The sequence below is a fragment of the Oxyura jamaicensis genome, chromosome 22 (assembly GCF_011077185.1).
Source record: "Oxyura jamaicensis isolate SHBP4307 breed ruddy duck chromosome 22, BPBGC_Ojam_1.0, whole genome shotgun sequence".
In the NCBI taxonomy this organism is placed as follows: Eukaryota; Metazoa; Chordata; class Aves; order Anseriformes; family Anatidae; genus Oxyura; species Oxyura jamaicensis.
The window spans coordinates 2,729,783-2,751,093 of NC_048914.1; the positions used below are offsets into that span (position 1 = coordinate 2,729,783).

General features: G+C 40.8%; 1 protein-coding gene across 3 annotated transcripts in view; it reads left to right on the forward strand.

Moving 5' to 3' along the window:
• The window catches only part of EBF2 (EBF transcription factor 2), a 135,065-nt gene extending 114,209 nt beyond the window's left edge, over positions 1 to 20,856 (forward strand). For 2 of the 3 annotated variants that reach the window (XM_035345127.1, XM_035345126.1), the window contains 6 exons: positions 4,059 to 4,147; positions 5,218 to 5,283; positions 5,393 to 5,570; positions 7,041 to 7,226; positions 8,704 to 8,871; positions 17,254 to 20,856. In XM_035345127.1, coding sequence (XP_035201018.1) covers positions 4,059 to 4,147; positions 5,218 to 5,283; positions 5,393 to 5,570; positions 7,041 to 7,226; positions 8,704 to 8,871; positions 17,254 to 17,285 — 719 coding nt within the window. In that variant the 3' untranslated portion in view covers positions 17,286 to 20,856. The remainder of the gene's footprint in view (positions 1 to 4,058; positions 4,148 to 5,217; positions 5,284 to 5,392; positions 5,571 to 7,040; positions 7,227 to 8,703; positions 8,872 to 17,253) is intronic. The other variant, XM_035345128.1, reaches the window with a different exon arrangement.
• Positions 20,857 to 21,311: the final 455 nt, after the last annotated feature.

Sequence of the window (21,311 nt, forward strand, 5' to 3'; positions counted from 1 at the left end):
CCCCGGTGAGCCTTAAACTGGTGTGAATGCAGGTAACGCCTACGCCTCCCTGCTCGGAGTTACTTTCCTATCATCAGCTGTTCACAGAGTAATAAGGCATTTGTTCTCTGCTGCTAATCTCGCAGTAGCCTCATATTCTGCTTTTAATACTATACAAATTCAAAGTCTCTGCTGCTGTAAGCAGTTCCATTACAGTTCCATTGACTTTAATAACGCTTACCTCAGTTTACGCCGGCTGAAGCTACGTCTCGTAGGCTTTCATATCTTAAGTTTGATCACAGCTCTGCATTTGGTTTGTCATAGAGATGCTAACCTGGAAATGTGTATATCAGGGAGATTTTGAACATAATTTTCCTTGCTGAGCAAAAATCCTCCAGGGGTTAACTTGTCAGAGCAATGCAATATAAAGTAATCTGCAGGATATGTTGGACTCCCAGGTTGTGGTGTATCACTCTCTATGCCAGGCACCAAGGATAGGAGGTACTGTTTTGCTAAAGCTTGTAAGTAGATTTGAGAAGGTCTTGTTATCTGCTTGTGGGAAATGGTGCTTACAAGGATACCATGAGCTCTGGAAATTGCAGGTGAGCTCACTTGGCCAGAACACAACTGATGTGAGCTGAAAGCAGAGAACAGCTCCTACACCGCTTTAGCCTATTAAAGACGCACGTGATAGGAGACAACGCTGCGTTGGGACTGGGCTATTTGGAACAGCTGTTACTGAAACGGCAAATTTAACACAAGTCACTGCTGGGACACTTCTGGTAGCATCCCTCCAACTCTACACCTCTAGGCCATAGAGTGCTCCTCCGAGCAGGCTGACCAGAACGCGTGTACTTCCAGGTACCCAGGATTAGCAGGAGAGCTTCTGTAGCCAGCAACCTGGAAACGTTTTATTGTGTAGGGTGAACACCAAGCATCTCTTCACTGGTGGTTTGCATGAGGGTAGTCCCCAGTGCATGGCTGAAATTCAGGCATTTCAGGCCAGGGGTGCCTTGTTTTCTCTGCGCTAACAGCTCTGAGGTTAGGCACCATACCCAAATATTGCACATCTAGCTGGGTTCCAGCTGTACCTCGAGGTATGTGTTTGTTGTTTCTCTCATTCATACTTTGCAGCAGTGGACTTGTTGGCCTCTGTTCTACTTTGCAGAGTAAAGCAAAGACGCACAACCTTGCTAAGGTCTTTGGATGAGGCCCTTCTTCGACTGGCGGCGCGGGAGCGTGCACAGCTCCCAGGGCATACACTGGCACTACCAGAACGAGCTGTCACTCGTGGGGAATTGTGCAGATCTCCATAACATCCTCCTCCTTCCCCAGTCTCCTGTGCTTTGATGTGTGGTGAAATAATTAATACTTTAAATGTCAGCACTGTTCTCGTTGGGTATCGGAGCTGGTCCCCATTGAGATGAACGGGACCGAGCTGTTGGTTCAGGTTTTGCAAATAAGACAGATGTCGTGGCAGCAGTTGCTCAAGTGTGAGAGGTTTTTATTTCCAGTGAGTCATGCTAACTGGAGACTTGTGTTTGAAATAGAAGCATAGATTTTGGAGGCTAAGGAACACTATAAAAGAGGCAGCACAGTGCTATATGCTATTTGAGTCTCGTCATAAATTAAGTCAGGCAGGCTGTGGAGCATTCAGACCTCTCCCTGCTGCTGACTGTAACAATTCTGTTGTTAAAACAATTATGCTGGAGTGTGGTTTATAAACTAAGCGACAGTTTAGTTTATTCACTAGATGGTTGCTCTGTTTTGCATACATTATCTCATGTCATGAACAATTTTTTAAATTATGTTCTGGGAAATTCAAGAGACCCCTTGTGCCTGAAACGCTGGATTTGAGAGTGCCCAAAGGGATTTTGCTGTACCTGAATCTTGTTTTTTCTTGGGAGTTTCATTTCAGATACCTATCTGATTTGTACGAAATAATGAGCAGCCTGCTTCTGTGTCAGACTCCTTTATGGTCTCTGAATCCATGAAGCCAAAAGCATTTGGAAATCATTTTCATGTGTGTCTACATACCGCGCGGATAAACCACTGCTGATCCAATGGCTCTTTTCTCAGTGGAAGTGGTGTCGTGGTGGAGCCGATAAAACTTGCTGGTGGAGCCTACATCTTACCTCTCCTGTTGCAGCTTCAGCTGAAACGGTGCCATTTACTCCCACAAACACTGGAGGTTGTTTCTTACCAGGACTTCATGACAGAGAGATTTTTGTTTCATTAAGGAGTAAAACTAGCGGTAGGCAATTTTGTTGTGAGCTGTACAGAAAACCTTTTGTGATGGGAGGCATAATATATGCATTGACTCAAAATAGTTGATTTCTTCTCGGAACAGTTCAACATTGTTGAGAAATGATTTGCTGCTATTTATCTATCAGAACAGAATGAAAATGTCTGTGTCAATACTTCGGAAAAATGTTTGATGGATAATCGCCAATTTCTTTTTCCCAAATTAGAATGCTGTATATTCCCATTAGCTATTTTTAGTCAACTATATATACATATATGTATAAATTCCTGTATATTTTACATTGCTTTTGCCTAGCTTAAGATATAAAACTTAACTGATTAGGCTTGTAATCAAGAAGAGAAATGGCATGTAATGATGTATAGGCTCTGGAAAGAATTGGCCTATAATTCTCAGGATTATTGGCAAAAAAAAACCCACCCCCCCAAAAAAAAACCCTCTTCCCAAATGGGATGTAGATTCTGTGGCAGTTGAAATGTGTATTATTAAACTCCTTAAGCAAACCAGAATGGCTCCCAGTGGAGAGCAAAGACATTCTAAGTATAGCCAAGACTAAATTCTCAGGTCTGGGTTTTCTCTTCTCAATTCCCACTTGATTATCTCCCGTAATATTTAAACTTCATGCCATGCCGTAATTATTTAATAAAAAGTAAATATAAAATGTATCTCAGTGGGGAATATGACCTTTTACCTTCATGTTGTTATACCAAAGACAGACACAGATAAACAGAGAATTTGGAGCGCTGTAACAGTCTGTCTCACTTGATAGTTTCATTCTCCCCATATCGGAAATGGTTATCATGGAAGGTGCTGAGTACGTTTGGGAAGATTAAATAAGTGCCATCAGCATCTCTTGGAATCAGGTATTTTCAGCTGTGTTGATGTCACTGGTTTGTTCAAAAAAATTTTTTTAAAGAAGGAAAAACAGTACCAGAGGGTGGAAGAAGCCAGTACTGAATGAGGATATTGCTGAAGGAGCTACATATGTTACTTATTAAATGCTTTGTGGAGTTCTCATCAGGATTCTTAGCATGTGATTACATGAACATGTCATTTATATTGTAAGGCACATCCTGAAGTATAAGGAATTTCTTAAAAAAATGCCCATAATTGTATGAGTTAACACTAATACTCCGAATGAATTAGAGGCAAATCCTATAAGCATGCAGAACTCTAAAGAGCTGACTTTGGTTTCTGTATCAATTGGAATCAGAGTTTCTGAGTAATCAGAAACTAGATTATTACTGTCAGATGCAAAGCAGAGAGTATCAGTGTGCCTGAAGTTTTCTGAACTTCAGTTCAGTTCAGCTGTGCCCACCAGAAGGAGCAGGCAGAGGGGATGTGTGTGTATATATACGCATGAACGCACAGAATTCTATCAGGAGTTGGTTACAAGCAGGAAGATATCTCCAGTTCTTTATTTAACAAATTGCAGACACACTGAGGGATTCTCCAGGACCATGCAGGTTGTTATACAGATAATGCAGAACCAGCAAAACATCTGTACGATAAATGGGTGGGGTTGGGGTAGCAGGAGTCAGGGCACCTGGTCTGTATAACGCGGGCCAACATCAATAGCTTCTGTATTGCAGCTTTTTTAGTGGCACAACAAGTAATACCTTCAAAAAGAAACTGGGATGTTCACGCAGAAGTTCTTACAGAGTTTCACTTACTGGAAGCTTGCCTCACAGTTATCAGGGCTCACCTGAGTACTAGGCAAAACCCGGAGAAGGAGAGGTTTCAGTGCAGCAGCTGTGAAACTCATCTTTTTAAGATACATATTCATATAATACATCGTTTTCTGTTTTCCTTTCAGCTTTAAATGAACCTACCATCGATTATGGTTTCCAAAGACTGCAGAAGGTCATCCCAAGACATCCAGGCGACCCTGAAAGACTAGCTAAGGTAAAATATTTCCAAGCATTTTAAATGAGCTCACAAAGTACTTTCTTCCACTTCTAGCTCATAAAAGACAGAAAAGCGTATATTAAGCAATGATTACATCTGAACATAAATTCACCAATTGGTTGTAGGTTCAAACACCAATTGGAGCACGTTGACCCCACAGATTCCAGTAGTTTTTACCTGTTAGAGCTCAAACACTTCTGTCAACTTCTTGGGAAATTTGTCAATACCCACACTGGCAAATCTCTGCACCTAAGATACACGATGGGCATAAAGGAATTGTTGCAGAGGTCTGTTCTTAAGGGAATCTCTTAGTAAAAAAATCACTCAAAGCTCAGCTCTTTCTGTAGCCACAACTGCAGCATGTATATGTTGGAACAACTGTAGCTGTAATCTTACACGCCGTGTTGATTTAGTACCTAGCACGATGCAGGTGGCATTAAAGACTACAATCCTTGCTTTTAGTGCACTAAAAGTAACTATTATTAGCTTTGCATGGTGACAGGCTATTGTATTCATATATTATACTGTGCAATTTTTTTTTCCCTACAACCGGAGGTGACAGAAGATATCTACTGGCCAAAGTGTGTTATTCGATCAATTACCATTATTGAGAAAAAAAATAAATGGGCACAGGGATAAAACAGATTTTTTTTATTATTATTATTTTTACATCTGTGCAAAAGAACATATTGAAATTCAGTAGGAAACCGAGCTCCTATTTGAAATTGGGTTATGTCTGAAAATTGTCTCTATTTCTCGAGCAAGGGTGCTTAAAGCAGCTTCAGGACTATGGAGAGCTCCAAGGCCCTGCCGCCAGCGGCAGCCGATTTGTCACACGCACACAACGCTTTCCAGAGTGACCGATGATTTTGGATGTCTAATCTGAGATACTGCAAGGGGGTTGATTTTTCAGACAAATGCCAAATAATGCCTCTCTAAGGGACTCACGTCTGAGAATGACCCCACATAATCACGCATGACCTCAGAAAAAACTAGCCCCTGGTTTTATTTGCACTAAAATCCTTTTCTTTTAAAATGTCATTTTTATGTATCTGCTCATCCTCTAGGAAATGCTATTGAAACGAGCTGCTGACCTAGTTGAAGCACTGTATGGCACACCACATAACAACCAGGTCAGTGGAACCACTCCCAGCGGGGTAGTGGGATATATTGGGATTTTTGTAATAAACCCTAGAAATGTTCTCTGAGCACATTCATGAAGTTGTGCCCCTCGCTGCGCAGGACATCATTCTGAAACGAGCTGCAGACATCGCAGAAGCTCTCTATAGCGTACCAAGGAATCCCGCACAGATCCCTGCCCTGTCCAGCTCCCCGGCTCACAGCAGTATGATGGGAATTAACTCCTATGGCAGCCAGCTAGGCGTCAGCATTTCAGAATCAGCGCAGGGGAACAACCAAGGTAAGCACTGCAAGCAGCACCGTGTTAGTTTAAACAATGAGAAGCTAAATCGTAGTCATTTCTGTCCTAGTTTTTCAACTTCTCTACCTAGTCAGCTTCTGAACAGAAAGATGGCTTTAAGCTGTCAGCACTAGGAGTGGATGCCTGTTGCCATTCTGGATGCTATTCCTGCACACCAGGTTCCAGTCATCCAATTAGCTATGGCTGAAGCCATTCTTGGTAGATTTGACATCAACTTAACCCTCAGTTCTCTCCCTGCTCCACTTAATATCTTCTGTTAGATCTCAGTTCTCATAAAAGACAAGGACAACAACTGAACAAACTCTCACTTAAGGAGGTGGGGAATTTTCCTTCTTTTTTTCTTTTCTTTTCTTTAAAGGTTTCTTCCTCAACATTTATTTTACCAATTTGCATATGTTTTATATATCAAACATGATATATTATTGATTTTTAGGGGAAAAAAGCCGTAAAATGACATACTAACATCACAGGAGTAATATAAACTTTGGGCATTTTCTGACTCTTGAATATTTAATTTCTCAGGTTAACAATGTGCTCCAGTAACATACAAATCCGGGGAGTCTGACTGCATGAATAGCTGTGATTAAAACACTCTAAAGTGTTAAAGCCATGTCATGTGAAGCTAGTATTAAATGTGCCATGCCAGGAGTAATAATGTAGATAATTTTGTTAGTTTTTTAATAAGGTCTTACCAACCCTGAATTAGAGCTTCATAGTATTAATGGGCAGAAATAACCTAATTTAGTTAAATGGTAACCATTTTTGTATCTATTGGATCATATCTTTCTCATGAAAGCTTTTCAGTGGATAAAAACATTTGCTGCTGTACTAATAGCCTTGTGATAATAATAATAATGTGTACTAATAGCCTTATAATGCTGATAATTAAGGTGTTCTCTTTTTGGAGAAAAAAGGCTAAGGAAAAAAAACACAAATGTCTTAGAATCAAAATTTAAAGACAAAAAAGAGTTTTGTTTACACAGTTTATTTTTTCTGTTAACTGCAAACTACATAGCAGTTATAATTTCCCCTTAAAAATGTATGTGATTTATCTGTAATTCATCAATAATTTGAAAAGTATAACCTTCCCCCTAAATGTACAGAAAATCACACGTATTGTACATCCAGGTCTCAGAACAAATTTCAACTTCAAAAAAAAACCAACAAATCTAGTTAGATTTGTTAGAAACAACAAATCTAGTTATACATCAGTTCACCTAAAAAATGTAGTTCCCTACCTTGCTTTAAAACTTAATATTGGTTAACTTCAAAGCACGTGCATACAAAGCACTGAATTTAATGGTACTTGCTTGACTGTTTAAATTCATCCGGATTTAAATAAATCATTCATTTAACCAGGAGAGAGGATTTTTTTTTTTTTTGTATTTATACAGGAAGAAGTTTTAATTTAAATTCATTGACATGCTGTGAAATATGTTTTATTTTTAGGTTACATTCGTAATACAAGCAGCATCTCACCCCGTGGTTACTCATCCAGTTCCACGCCTCAACAGTCCAACTACAGCACTTCCAGCAATAGCATGAACGGCTACAGCAACGTCCCCATGTCCAACCTGGGCGTTCCGGGCTCACCTGGGTTCATCAACGGCTCTCCAACAGGATCCCCTTACGGAAGTACGTGCCTTGGTTCTTCTGTAATTGGTGCCTTGTCCAGCTAGCTTAATTTACCACATCAAAAAATGCAGCAAGTGATGTCTTTCAGGAGAAGTTCTCAAGATTTAGTGAAATCCTATGATTCTAATTTTCTATGATCCTAAATTTTTGTAAAAGGATCTGATTAGCGTTCTGGTATATTCTGGTATGAACTAGCAAATGTTCCTATTGTTCAAGAGTTAACAGAGGAATATTGAATCCTGCCCAGGCTTCCTTCATTTTTTTCCTTCTGCAGATTCCTAAGCAAGTGGCAAAGACCACAGAGAGAAAGGAGGCACAATTTGGTACTTTAGGTGCAAAAAAATGTTTAGATGGTACTTTAGATCCACTTAGAGCAAAGAGGCTGCTCTGGATCTTTCTCAAAGGCAGTCTGTGCTTTTTTATGTCCATGAAGAAGTGTATGAACAACATTAGCAATACCAGAGCTGAATTTTGGATTAATTTCCTGTGAAATTATTTATACCTTGATAAGCAGAAATGTAACAACAAAAGCATTATTGCATTTCCAGTTACTAGTTTGACCACAAGCAAGTCTCTCTTCCTTCTGTGCCTTGATTTCCCTCTAGGAGTGTGTGTGTGTGTGCATGTACATCTGTCTACGCATATATGTACACAGTGTTTTTATGTTTTTATCTCCATAGATATGAAAGGGCCAACAGTGAAACAGTTTTAGTTTATTTATAATTTTATATCATATTCACATCCTCTGGGTAAGGACTGACCCACTTTGCAGTGATGATGAGGGCTTCTTGCCAGTCTGAAACTTGCTAAACAACGTAAGTTAAGGCACAGCCCAAAGAACGGTCAGGCACTTTGGATTCTTCCCCTGTTCTGGAGCTTTGCCATTTACTTCGGTAAGGAAAGGACCAGGTCTGCAGCGTATTGGTGTTCTTATTTCAAACTACTACTTACCTGAGGTTTGGGGATTTACTTGAAACCACAAGAAATGTTGTCAGTTTTTCCTTCTTTCCAGAGAAATAGCTGATATTTTTCTAGAAGGTAAGCTCACAGTTACTGTGCAATGGGACTTTTTCTTCAAAGACACCTCTTTAAAAAGAAGACAGTTTAGATTCAAAACTAGTTAAAAGCTTAAAGCATCCCCCCCTAAACTCCAACCAAGAAAATCTTCATTTTAAAAAAGCCAGGGAATGGACAGGAGTTGTTTGTTTTCCCAGTTTCCGTGCACAAACTGTAAGTGCACATGCTGTTACTTTCTACTGTTTGTTCACATTGACTCTCGCCCTTGCTGACTTACCATTTTCTGATGTGCTCATCCCTCACTTCAAGATTTTTTTCTGAGCTAAAGTTTTCAATATACCTACGTCTTTACCTCTCGGCTTATCTTAAACAGCCAAGTCAATGGGACAGACATTTTCAGCAGTTTTACCAAACTTCTAAAATTGCATTTCAGATGAGGATTCCCTTTTTTCTTTTGCAGTAATGTCTTCAAGTCCAACAGTTGGCTCCTCCAGCACTTCTTCCATCCTTCCATTCTCCTCTTCCGTCTTTCCTGCTGTCAAACAGAAGAGTGCCTTTGCTCCTGTCATCAGACCCCAAGGGTCTCCTTCTCCTGCCTGCTCCAGTGGCAATGGAAATGGGTTTAGAGGTAAGAAATGTACAATTAATATTCAGCTGGCACATACAGAGCACGCTGTGTTAGCCTTGTAAATACAGGAATCATCTGATTACAGCACTCACTAGTGAAAATTTGACCCAATTCAACTGGATGAAAGCATTGCTCCAAGGGTTGTCTATTCTGAGGTAGAACAATGGGGGACAGACACTCATTTAAACCAAGAAAGATTTGACCCACGCTGCATTTAAATAATAAGCTGGGCTCTTTTGTGAGGAACGGCTTCTCCCTAGGCTTCAGGGACTTGTAAAACCAACGTCTGCCCTGCAGAGTTAATAGACAGCTCTGTATGCAACAGCCAACGTCTTGAAACCTGCTGCAAGGTTTAGGCTCATACAGGGAATTAAGCCCTACAGTACATTTACAGCCTTTTTAAAGGTGATCTGCAAAACAAATGTGAGTATTAAGATAAGAATGGAAACCTGTACTAAATTCTTTCTTTTAACAGGCTGTGGGGGGGCATGCGGCACATAAATACACTCCAAGTCTCCATAAAAAAAAAACCTTTATGGGGCCTGAGAAGTCATCTGGCTCCTTCAGACTTCACTAGAGATACCATAGAGAAAACAACTCTGGGAATTCAGCCATGCCAAGAGCCAGTGGTAATTCTAAAATGAGTCCTACAAACCACACCTGTTGATCTGGGTGCATTATAAATCCTTAGCTAGGCCACAGGGACTTACATAAACTGCGATTATTTTATATAATAAGGAAATTTTAGTTGTGTTGAACAAAAATAATTACATTTTTAAAAGCTAACTTACAGAATTCTGCTATATATGTGAAACAGCTTATTCCCCTGCCCCTGTTTTGTGCCTCTCTAAGATCATCTCCTTTCCCCAGTAACGGAACATATTAATATAGCCCTGTAAATGCACAAGCATCGTATTAATAGGGAACACAATTTCTCTCCTTCTCTGAATAAAGGAGAAGAGCAGAAGGATTTGAAGCAATTTTTTTCATCTATACCTATAGAAAGCTTTGTTGGCCCAGCAGCTGTGACTATTTAGCTACACCGATTAGAGATGGCTTTGTCTTTGTTAACAATGTATGATCATGGTCTCTAAAGTGTTACCATCACTACCTGGTCTGCAGTTAACTTTAATTCCTTGAGTTCTTCATATCAGCTAAAGCAGGAAATGTATTGATTTCACTGTGCTTTTATTTAAAATAATTTTAAAAAGCACATAGTGAGGCTTTAGGTGTTTTAGGGAACCAGTCCAAGGTTATGTGATTTTAAATGGATTTAGTTAAACGTTTAACTAGGAAGGCCCGTCAGCTAAAGAGCAGTTTGCTTGTTTAGCTTAAGCCAGTTGGACAGTGCTCTATAATCCAAAGACAAATCACTCAAGAGTCGTTGTGCGTTCAGAGTAGATTTAAATCTGATTTAAATTTAAACTTGTGTAACTGCCATGCTGAGGAGGGCAAATTTTTAAGAAATTACCCAAGGCAGTGCTAACTGCAGATCAGCTCAGTGAAAAAATCACTTTGGGAAGACTGTTTCTGCGAGACAGAAAAAGGACAGGATAAGAAAAACAGGGACTTTTTATTTAGTTAATACTTTTTCCTAACCTGCCATGTCTGTCCTGTCTGCGTAAGCCTGTGTTTAGCAAGAGTTTGTCATTCTTCCTTAACGCTCTTATAAACAGGCGAAGTACCAGAGTCCTCTGGTGCTGATCATGGCAGTTAGCGATTACAACATATTTTATCCAATCTATAAATTGGTAATAAATTCTAGAAATGGAAATTTAATATCAAGGATAATATAAAATCTCAAAGATTAAAAACCCAGGACTCTCGTGATGCATTTCTTTTACTGACAAAAGTCCACTACATCCCCTTCTTTGCAGGAAAGCTCCTTGCACGCCAACACTGTGATAAATAAATACAGTAACACAGCTACAACTGTCACTTAAATAAGCTTTCAGCAGACACCACACCTAGTACAATGAGACTTGTCAGTCAGGCAGCAACAACAAACAGCAGCTGTGACTCACCGCACAGACAGTAGTTGAACACGTCTGCCCGAGGTTCATTATGCCAGATCTTCATCACTATTTAACTATTTCAGCCGTAGATGTAAATTTTTTCCAACTGAAATATTTAAATTGATGCAAGCTGGGGAGCACATGCTTTGGAAAGGATCCAGATCCACGCAGCCTGATATCCAAATTAACGTTCCCACAGTGTTGACAGACAGATGTGGCCAGAAAGTCAACAGGAGGGTCCCAAAGAGGCTTCTTGAATGGACTTACTGTGCTGCAGCGATGGGAGACTTAATCTCCATTGCTATGCCATCACCCTATGTTATATAAGCTAAGAATAGGTGTGCTGGTGAGGTCATTTTTATTTTTAGTTTATTTTTAACGTAGGCATCAGCAAAAGCACAGCTCAGGCAGTAAGTATATAAGCAGGCTCCATCCCAAAGCACATCATACAAGGGGTCTGGTATTGCCTCTCAATTTCCCTACTCATAATTCGTGGAAAACATCTCCTCAGCAGGGATTTTTTTGAACTTTAATGTAATGTGTGCAATGTTGAACTTTGGCTACATCTATTGTTCGAGGGCAAAAGTTTCCTAGTAATACAGTCTCCATCCTACTTCTTGCGTCCTGATGCCGTGATTTTATCAGAAATATTACCAGCGCCACAGGGCATGCCACTCTCCTTACAAGGAGCAACAAAAGTCTTGAATATAGCTTCTGTGTATGTTAACCACAGCCATCTTTAAGCTTGGATCAAAACTACTTTAAACAGGAGGAGCTCCACAAGCTTCATCCTCAGATTAGCATTCTTATTATTCCTGGCCATTTATATAGAGTTTACAGTGCTTGTGGTATTTATTTTACAAAAATCTTTTTGAAAAAAAGAAAACAGAACAGTCTTGGTCATACTTAAAGCTTCTGGAGACAATAGACCAGCTTGTAAAAAACATATTGTAAGTCAAAAGCATTAGCTAAGCTTGGGACGTATCTACTGGCTTTCAGCTTTGGGCTGCACAGCACAGCCAGGACGTGGCCTACCCTCGGATAACCCCATCCTGTGCCATGTGGTCTCGCTTACCTCTTTCACCTGCCATCTGCTATACATTCTGACAGTGTAACAGGACATGATAGGTAGAGAACAAGCAGCAATCCATACTGGACACCACTCAGTTCTATATGCTCTCCAAATTGAGAGCAGGTGATCTTGATCAGAACAATTGTTTGCTCCATTCACGTCATATGTCAAGGGAGTTTTAAAAAGGCACTGGGAAGATATAATGTGACGTGACGCAACGCGGCATGATAAGTACACAAATGCCTAATCAACTCATCTCAGATGGAAGGCAGCTGATGGGGAAAAGTAAGCAAATTGGAAACTGCTGGAACAGCATGGACCGCTGACTGCCCAGATTACCCTTGGCCAGCTCAGCACATCTCAGCATAAAAATGCAAGCTCAGTTACAAGGAATAGCAGGCAAACCCCAGAAGGTCAGATGTTCCATTAACCACCAGGATCCTGGCCAATCCAAAAGGTACTGAAGGCTGATATGCTTAGGAACAGCCTCAATATAGCAGCGGGGACATCTGCAGCATTCCCCAAGGAAATACAGGTATTTGAGTTAAAGACCCTAATTGCTCATATCTTGTCTTGACAAAGTTAGGGGTGTCAACAGCACAGGGAAGTCTGGTCCGCTTGCATTAAAAGGCTGTACAAACAGGTAGGGAAGAGCTGCTCTGAACAGTTTGTAAAGGCTGGGATTCTGAACAGAGCAATGGTTCCTGATTGCTCCCAGTGACCTGCTGTGCCAGCGTGAAGCCTAGCTTCAGCCAACACAATGCTGCATTTTCAAATAACTCTTTTTTCTAACAAAAATATCTGTCATCTGATTAAATTTGATATATAGGATGGATCAAGTACATTTTTTCCCCAGTTTATTGGCAGAGATGTATGGGGCACAGACAGCCTCTAAACAAAGAAAACCTTAGGAGATATTTACATTTCTTGTTAGCACTTAGCTTAAAAATCCCTCCTGTTCCTATTATTTACTTATCTTTCATTTGATGGGATGTTAATTTTGGTATCTCATCGTATGTCACAAACTTACTCAAGTGAGACAAGAGCTCAACTTTTCATGGGAGAACATAAAAATCTGCACCTATTTTATTTATGGAAAGACATATTCAGGCCTTTATATGTCACAAACAAAAAAAGAAAGAGGCCTGTGGGTAAGATTTAAGACCAATTTCTCCTTCACAGGCAAAAACTTAGCCACTTCCTAGTCCATCTGGAAACGTAACTGCAGAGGGGCTACACATTCCTGTGCTCTTTAATAATTAAGCTAATGCATATCACTTTGCAAACACATATTTTGATTTTTAAGGCTATTCCTAATTAAATGGAACTAAATTAAGTGTCCAGGCAGCCTTTTGCACATGTACAACTTAGCACAGCGCAGAGATCTGTAACAGCAGTGTAACACAATAGCAGGGGCCGAGTTAACTTCTCCATCTCTAGCTGGCAAAAGCTTTGTCTATATTTTTAAAAATCATTTTAAGAAACATAAAATATGGTTTAAACTCCTTATCATCTAAAGCAGAAAAAAGCACTTCTCATTTTAAAATGTTTTACTTGCCTGTGCAATCATCTGCTCGCATGTGGCTGAATGCAAATCTTCCATCCAGATACAGAGTTTTGCTAAAAAAAAATATAATAATTTTTTAAATATAAAAAGAAATTATTCAAGAAAAAAAAAAAAAAAAGTATTTTGTTATTAGTTTTTAGCCTCTTAGCTAGAACTATCCTCCCAGCTCCTTCACAGAAGCTACAGTTTATTTCACTTACAGTCTGCTGTAAAGGCTGGTGGTGCCCGGCATCCAGGCCACTGATGTTTTCTGCTTAAGTGAGTCAGCTCTTTTCCTCTGGAAGTCTTCTCTTTTTGCTAGCCTTTTCAGCTGATTACTCCCTCGTAAAACGGTGCGTTGTTTAACAAACTTCTCCCTGGCCTTAATATAGTGAAACTAGACATTTTCTGGTTGTAGCCATGGTGGGAGCCAAAGATATCAGTAAGGTGAAGCCTGCACCTACCAGCTGCATCTTTGATGAGCTCAGACTGAATGACACAGCCGCTAGCTCTGGTACCAGCAGCTCGGTGGCTTGCCATGTGCCGCGCACAAACCTACCTTTACGCCCAGGACAGCTCATGCACAGAGAAGGTTCTGGCATTGCAGGACAGGAACAGCCATTTAAGATGCTCAGGGCAGCACCACTGCAGCACTTCATTCACCTCGTCTGTCAGCTGCAGAACCACAAGATTTGGGTTTGCTGGGAGCTTAGTGGCAAAGAGGAAACCTCGGAAGCATACAGCCAAAGGAGAGGGCAAGATGTTTTACACAATGACTGAAAATGCTCAACACCCATCTAAAAAGCACAGCCTGTAAACCAGGGCATAATGTAGACCCCAAGAAAGCAGCTGAGAATCCAAAGAGCTCGATCAGAGTGTGCGCACATGCAGGTGCGTACGTTAACACAGCACCGAGCCCCTTTCCAGTCCTTCCCAAATGCCTGCCTGAATTGCATGCCGAGTTCTTTCCACGACAAAGCAAGACGGCGTTTTCAGGAGCCACTCGTATACACTAGGCTTATGATCATTATTAATTACACCCATTAAAGGTGCCTATCACCATAGCATCTGGGTACTCTCCATGTTTGATTATTTATTTATAAAAAAATTCTCCAACCTTGTGACAATTTTAATCAAGTGTTTCAGTTGATAATTGCAAGCTGTCAAGGTTAATACAATAAGGCTCATCTCTAATTCTTTTTCCATTTCCCTTCAAGAAAAAAAACCCACAACCCTCTGGGATAATGACTGTGGTTTCTATATTCCCAACTCATCAGGGAGTGTCCTGCATTGAACCACCTTTATTGAAAAGTTACATCGATTCAATATATAGTAATACAGGCAAAAATAATTACAGCTTTGCTAGCAGTGTAAGACCTTAATCCAAACCTCACAAACATTCAATAAAAAGCGATACAGGCTGGGAATAGGCTTTTGACAGTGCAGCCCCAAAGGGGAGTGGAGGTGGGGGTGGAAATGGACAGATAAGGTACGCAAAAAGAGAAGCACAGAGTGAGGCTGTTTACATGGAAAAAAAGGTGAGAATTCCTCAACTTGTTCTTTGTTGCAGAAAGGGGTGAAGCTGCAACATGGGGATGAAACACCAGGGAAGCGATGAGGCTTTTTGCCTCTTTTGGCCTTTTAAGCATCATCTCTTTAATTACACAGTAACGTACCTGTCCCTCAATGTAAGGAACTTCTCATAATGCTGCACCTACAAGTAGTCTTCAACTATTTTAAGAGAAATGGAAGAAACTCAGATGTGGTCTTTGATCTGCTAAAAGTGTTCCTTGGTTAAGAGAAGTAAAATAGTATTGATAAGAATAGTATCTGAAGAAGCTTTTCTGCCAGTACAACCAATGCCCCTGGGGAACAGAGTTTAAACTGCACTGACAGCAGACCCTGCGTGTCTCTCATGAAACCATGTCAGCTCTACCAGGGTCTGCTGCCTCTCTGCCCAGACAGCCTAAAAGCCAGGGACAGGGGCTGGCTGTGCCAGGAGAACAGATTACCCCGTATGGACCGACCAGGCACAGGCTGTGTAAGTGCTCCTTCATTTGCTTCAGGCAAAAGACGCAGCCAGGATACCTCAGACAAACAATTTAAATTCTTTGAGCTAACTTGGATGATTTTGCCTGGAGCAGATGAGGAAGTGCTCACGCAGACTGCTCCACTGGGAAACCTGCGGGATGGCCGGGAGCAGCCGAGGGCACTTCCCTCTGCAGCCCAGCAGAGCCTGGACGAGGGCATCAATCCAGGACTGAAATCAGGCTTTCTGTTCTGGAGGGCTGAAAGGCAGGCATGTGGTTAGTGCAAAGGGAGAGGGTTCTCCAGGCTGGGACACCAGCGACCCTCAAGGAAATAAGGGCATTCTTCAATTTGGGCGTGAGGACCAGGAAAGGATCAGCCCCTGCAGTGCTACAGAAAACCCCTCTTCCTCAGATGTGCACGCTGACACCTCTTTTCTCCCTGCCTCCTCCCCCAAACAGGCATACAAAGATTTACTTCCCTTATTCAGGGTGATGTAACTGCCTGCTTGAAAAATCTCTGTTTGAAAAATACCAGCAAATTCCCAGGCAATTAAAACAGTAGAAATTTGACTTGACTATTCAGTTTCACTTTCTTTTTCAACTATCTGCCAAAGTTGGCAGGAAATTTTAGCCCTAGTCACTTGCAAAATATGAAAATATTTATTTTCCTATTGTGTTAACTCATAGACCATATCCACAGTTGTTTAAAATCAACAGAGCTCCAATAAAAGAGTCATGTTAGCTGAGGATCTTGCCCTGAGCGTTTTTTTAAACACAATGAACATAAGGGTGAAATTAATTCTCAGAGGACAGGGCTTTAAGCACATGAATAATCCCACAAATTTCAGTGAACGTAAATCTTCGCAGGATTAGGACTTTGCACTACACTGAGGCCCCTTTGAAACTATGACTCGCTCATTTGTTATATAAATACGTATAAACTTAACTTACCCCTCAAAACCTCTGGGAGCAGCACCAGTTCCAGGCAGCTTCAAATGTTGCTGTTGTCAGTTATGAAGAATAGAGCTGCAATTAAAGGCACTGGGAGTGACTAATAAATAATTTACATAAGCCCAGTGTTCTGGGACTGTGCCAAATAAGACTACAGTCATTCAGACATATGGGGTAAACCAAGCGAGAAGGAGAGGCTGGTCCACTGTTCCCACTGGAAGGAAATGAGCAAACCCCAGCTCCGGTCGTTCTCCACGGAATCAGCACAGGTAGTTCTGGGGCTGGGTCCCAGCAGCAGCTCAGGGGCCAGTTTCCATTTGCTTTCCATCATCCTTCCTCACATAACCTTGCAGGTTGAGTGGGGAACAGAGGAGCCTCTTGATCCTGATTTTTCAAGAGTGATTTTGACTCTTCAACTTGAGAAAGCATCAGAAGGCTCAAAGTTTAGGGACAGCTCTAAGAAGTCTCAGGACACAACCACCCCAAAATCGTTAGGGGTTTCTGAAAATTCATGTGCTAAGAGTTGAGTTATTGATGGAGAAATGACACACTGGCCATTTTCTGGGCTCACTGTCAGTCTTGCAGCGTTAGTTCTTCTCACTAAGCATAAAAACAGAAGAATCAGAATGTCTTTTAATGTAGTAGGTTAACCTGCAAATACAGCCCCTGCTGCAATGCGTGACTGCACACAGAAGGGTGAAGGGCTCAGATATAGTTTGTTCCATAAAAATATGCCAGCATTTCATCTTTGTCAATTTTCTTTTTCAGCCATGACTGGTCTTGTCGTTCCCCCGATGTAAGGAAGAGGCAGCTTTGCTCCTCTCCCTCTTCCCTTTTTTCCTCTTTTTTTTCATTTTTCTTTTACAGCACAAAACTACTTATTGTGATGGACCACTAAAAAGAAAAAACATAGCACTACAAGCTCTTTTTTGGGGGAAAGCCAGGCCCATGAAAAAAAAAAAAAAAGGAACATTTTTTATGGATTGGACAAGATAGAAGGCATCTTTTACCTGTTTCATATTTCTGACACAACCACATCAACTCCTAAAACATTGTGAACGAAGAATCAGCCAAGAGCCAGGATGACCAACAGTTGGCAGAACGGAATCAGAAATGCAAAGTCTTTCTTGAAAGACACGAAACCTTCCTAAGATTTGTAAAATATTAAAAGGAAAAAGAAATTGGCAAAATGATTCAAGCTCGATATTTTGGATACAATTTGTTTTACTTTGTAGGGGTAAAAAGTTGAAGTTTCTATTTTCTATGGAGCCTTTCAGATATCGATTTAGTTTATGCAGAAAAAATTCAACAAAACAGGGTACCAGCATGAAAGAATTTCTAGGACAAACTGACACGAATGATGGAACTTTGGTGTATGTGTGTATTTGCTTATAGTTTAACCTCTTTAAAAATGTAAGATGTTTTACAATTATTTAAATAAATAAACTTGTAACTTATTGTATGTAGAGGTAGAAATTAAACCTTTTTTGAATTTTTTCCTCCAGTTGTACAATGAAGAAAAATGATGCAAAAATGTAGTGACAAGTTCAATATATATTATTACTGCTGCAGTTGCTCCTCACTTCTTCCCTCTTAGTGAATTCATGTGCAAGGATTTGTAGGATCCTTTCTGATTAACAAACTCATCAGAAACTTTTATACGCGTTGTGGTATACAGGACACTAATCCATGTATAAACTCTCGTCCTCCTCATCCTTCCCCTCTTCCATTTTTTCTTTCCATTAAGATATTCAGGTACTAGGATTGTCTGGTGAGTTTCAAAGACCCTACTGGCAAACGAGCGGCACTTGGGGATTTGGATGACTCAGATTTTTCATGCGGTAGTGAGTTTATTTTATACGTTCAGTGTATGAATTGGGAGGGAAAGGGCTCTCCGACGTCGTTTTTCCATGTAGCTAGAACACCTTACGTTCAGTTATGCTTCATAGTAAGGGTGCATTTATAAAGGGTAAATATGTATTTGAACAATTTATGCACTTTTATCCTGAGTCAATAAAAATGGTAAGTATTTTCCATTTGTATACTAAAGTTTATAGAAGTCATTGTTTTGAATTTTTCTGCATTTTAGTGTAAGAAAAAATGAGTTCTCCTTTGCTTCTCCTCTTCTGAAACTGGAAGGTGAGAAGGCAACAAAACCAATCACTTGTTATCTGACCAAACAAGAGAACTTGGTATTGATCAAAGAGCTCAATTTTGTTGGAAAGCCATTTTTTGAGAAAAAAAAAAAAAAGTCAGCTATGCTACTCCCCACTACAAAATGTAATATTACTATCTGCACAAACAGTTGTTCCTGTGATGACATCTTTCTGTTGATAAACCCTTAGTGGACGGCCCCTGAAACCGCCTTTGTCCATTTGCCCAGCACTTTTACTGATGTGTAAGTAAAACGGGATTGTTGGTGACCCAAGATATGGCGGGTGATGGGCAGTTCAGTACTGCACTCGCGATGGACAACACCTGTGACAACCTACACAGTTTAGGGAATTTGGAGCGCATTTGGAGCTCGTTTGGCTTAGTATCAGACTAGGAAGTCTGTACCTAGATCCAGGGGTCCAATCCTGCAACAATTAGGGACTAGGGCTTGGTGTTGTGTGTGGTATGATTTTGTTACGGACCCTCCCCGCGTGGACAGGCTTCTGGCCTAGGACTGCGTTCTGCAAATGTGTAAAAATCATTCCTGTGAATGCCCAGTGCAGGAAAGCTGACTCCCTGGGACCACACTTCTGAGTCAAACTGTGTGAGAGCAGGTCCTCCTTGGAGCTCGATTTTCCTGCTGTGGCATGTTCAGCTTATGAGAAATGTACTCGGTATACACGAATATTGACAGGCTGCTTCTTAACCTGAATGCAGCGCAGGAAAGAAGCCAGTGGCGTGCAGAGCCGATGACACTGGCCTACTCCTGCCATGCCTAGAGGCGATGCACTTGTTGGAAGCAGCTCTGTACTGCTCCTGGCTGTGCCGTGACGCTTCACTAGGGGATTCCTTGGGTGCTTTTTCAATGCTATTGAATTCATTTTTTTTTTAAATGTGAAGGGGGGAGGGGGGTGTTACTGCCTTCTAAAACTCAAGGCTCAGTTTATCTGCAAAAGTGGCAATTAAAAGCCACTTTCAAAAGAGATTAGGTGAGAACAACTTGTTTTTAAGAAGCATGAATATAATTAGTCGGAGTCTTGCAGTCAGGTTAGTACAAGTGTCTCATTCCAGAAATAAATTCCATGGAATAAAATAACTCACCAGTGTTATGGACATTCCCTGACACTGCAGGCTCTCTGCATGCCCTTGATGCCGTCAGGGAAGCAGCCGTCACTGGCGGTCAGCAAACAAGCAGCATTAAAGCCAAGTGCTCCCTGGAACATGAAAGAATTGCATGTGTTAAGATGTCCGGCGTTGTGCCGGAGTACTGCCCTACATTCACCTTTGATAGCGCAGTAGGGCGTGCTAGCTAACCTGACAACTGCTATTCAGAACGAGAAAAAGGAATTGCAGACATCCACGGTACCAATACCCCAGCACAGCAAGCACGGGAGGTCAAAATTCATGGTTGGATTTTGGCAACCGTACAGGAAAACAAAACAAAAACCAAAGCCAACAGCTTGAGGATTATTAAGGGTTGGGGTTAAGACTGACAGAAATGGCAGTGAACGTTCCATTGAGTCCCATATTCCCCAAAAGTCTCTTCATCAGATTAATTTCTAATATATCATCTCCCTCCCCGCATGTTCATAAAAAACTCAAAAAGCTCCAAAGAATAAAGGTTTGGGATTGCTTTCCCCTGCCCCTCTCTGTACAGGCGGTGTTCTCATTTTATCTTTGCTGCTTATGCCCAAAACGCCAAGCCCAGCAAACATCGCAGGTAGGAATTTCCAGACCCCAGGCAGAAGAGCGGCAGCTCGCTGTGACTCCTCCCGTTTTTAACAAATGAGTTTTTCACTACAGAATTTGGTCAGAAAGATTCCCAATGAAAATCTGAGACGTTTCAAGGAAAGCGAGCTATTTTGATAATTCCCCACCCTTCTTTTTTTTATATATTGCTTAGTCAGTGTAGGGACCTAAAAAGAGATTGAAATCTCAGGAAGATTCAGGGAAAAAAAATAAAAAGGTTGGCTAAGAAAAATAGAAGGGTCTGAAATTCTCAACGTTCCTTTCACATTTCAGTTACTATTTTATTGGCTCCGTCCAGCTGCACGTGTGGGAGAGCTGAGAGTCCAAATGAAAAAAAGAAAAGAAAAAGAAAACCTCCCTAGAAAGTTACTTCAGGTACTTACAGGAAGAGAAACAAACGGAGCTGCCTAAGTGGGTGTAGACAAGGGAAAATGACTCGTTTGGGTTTGATTTGAGCCAAACAAATGGATAAAACGAAATAGGAATGATGTAGAACATGAATTTTGCTCACGCATGCAAATCCTCGTACTGCAGATAAGTGTAGAAGTTACTGGTAGCTTTACAAAGGAAAAAGGTGTGTAAATAAATGCAATCAAAAATCCTTGAACGTGGAAGGAGGACTTTGGCAGTGGCAAAACACCCAACGAAAAGGAAAAGTAATGTAAAAAATTTCTGTGTAAGGGTTTTTTCAATGTAATAAGCAAACCTGTCCTCTTTTAGTTATTGCTGTTTACTATTCCCCAACGGCTTTCCTTTTTGTCACTAGGAAGATGAAAGTGTTGCAATAGGCAATTACAGATTTTATCATAACTTGGACAGAGTACGTTTTATTTCCTTATTTATCTTGGTATAGCATCTTTCTCTCCCTATTTCTTTGCACACTTCCAATATGCATGGTTTTTAAAGACCGTTTCCTCCCTTCT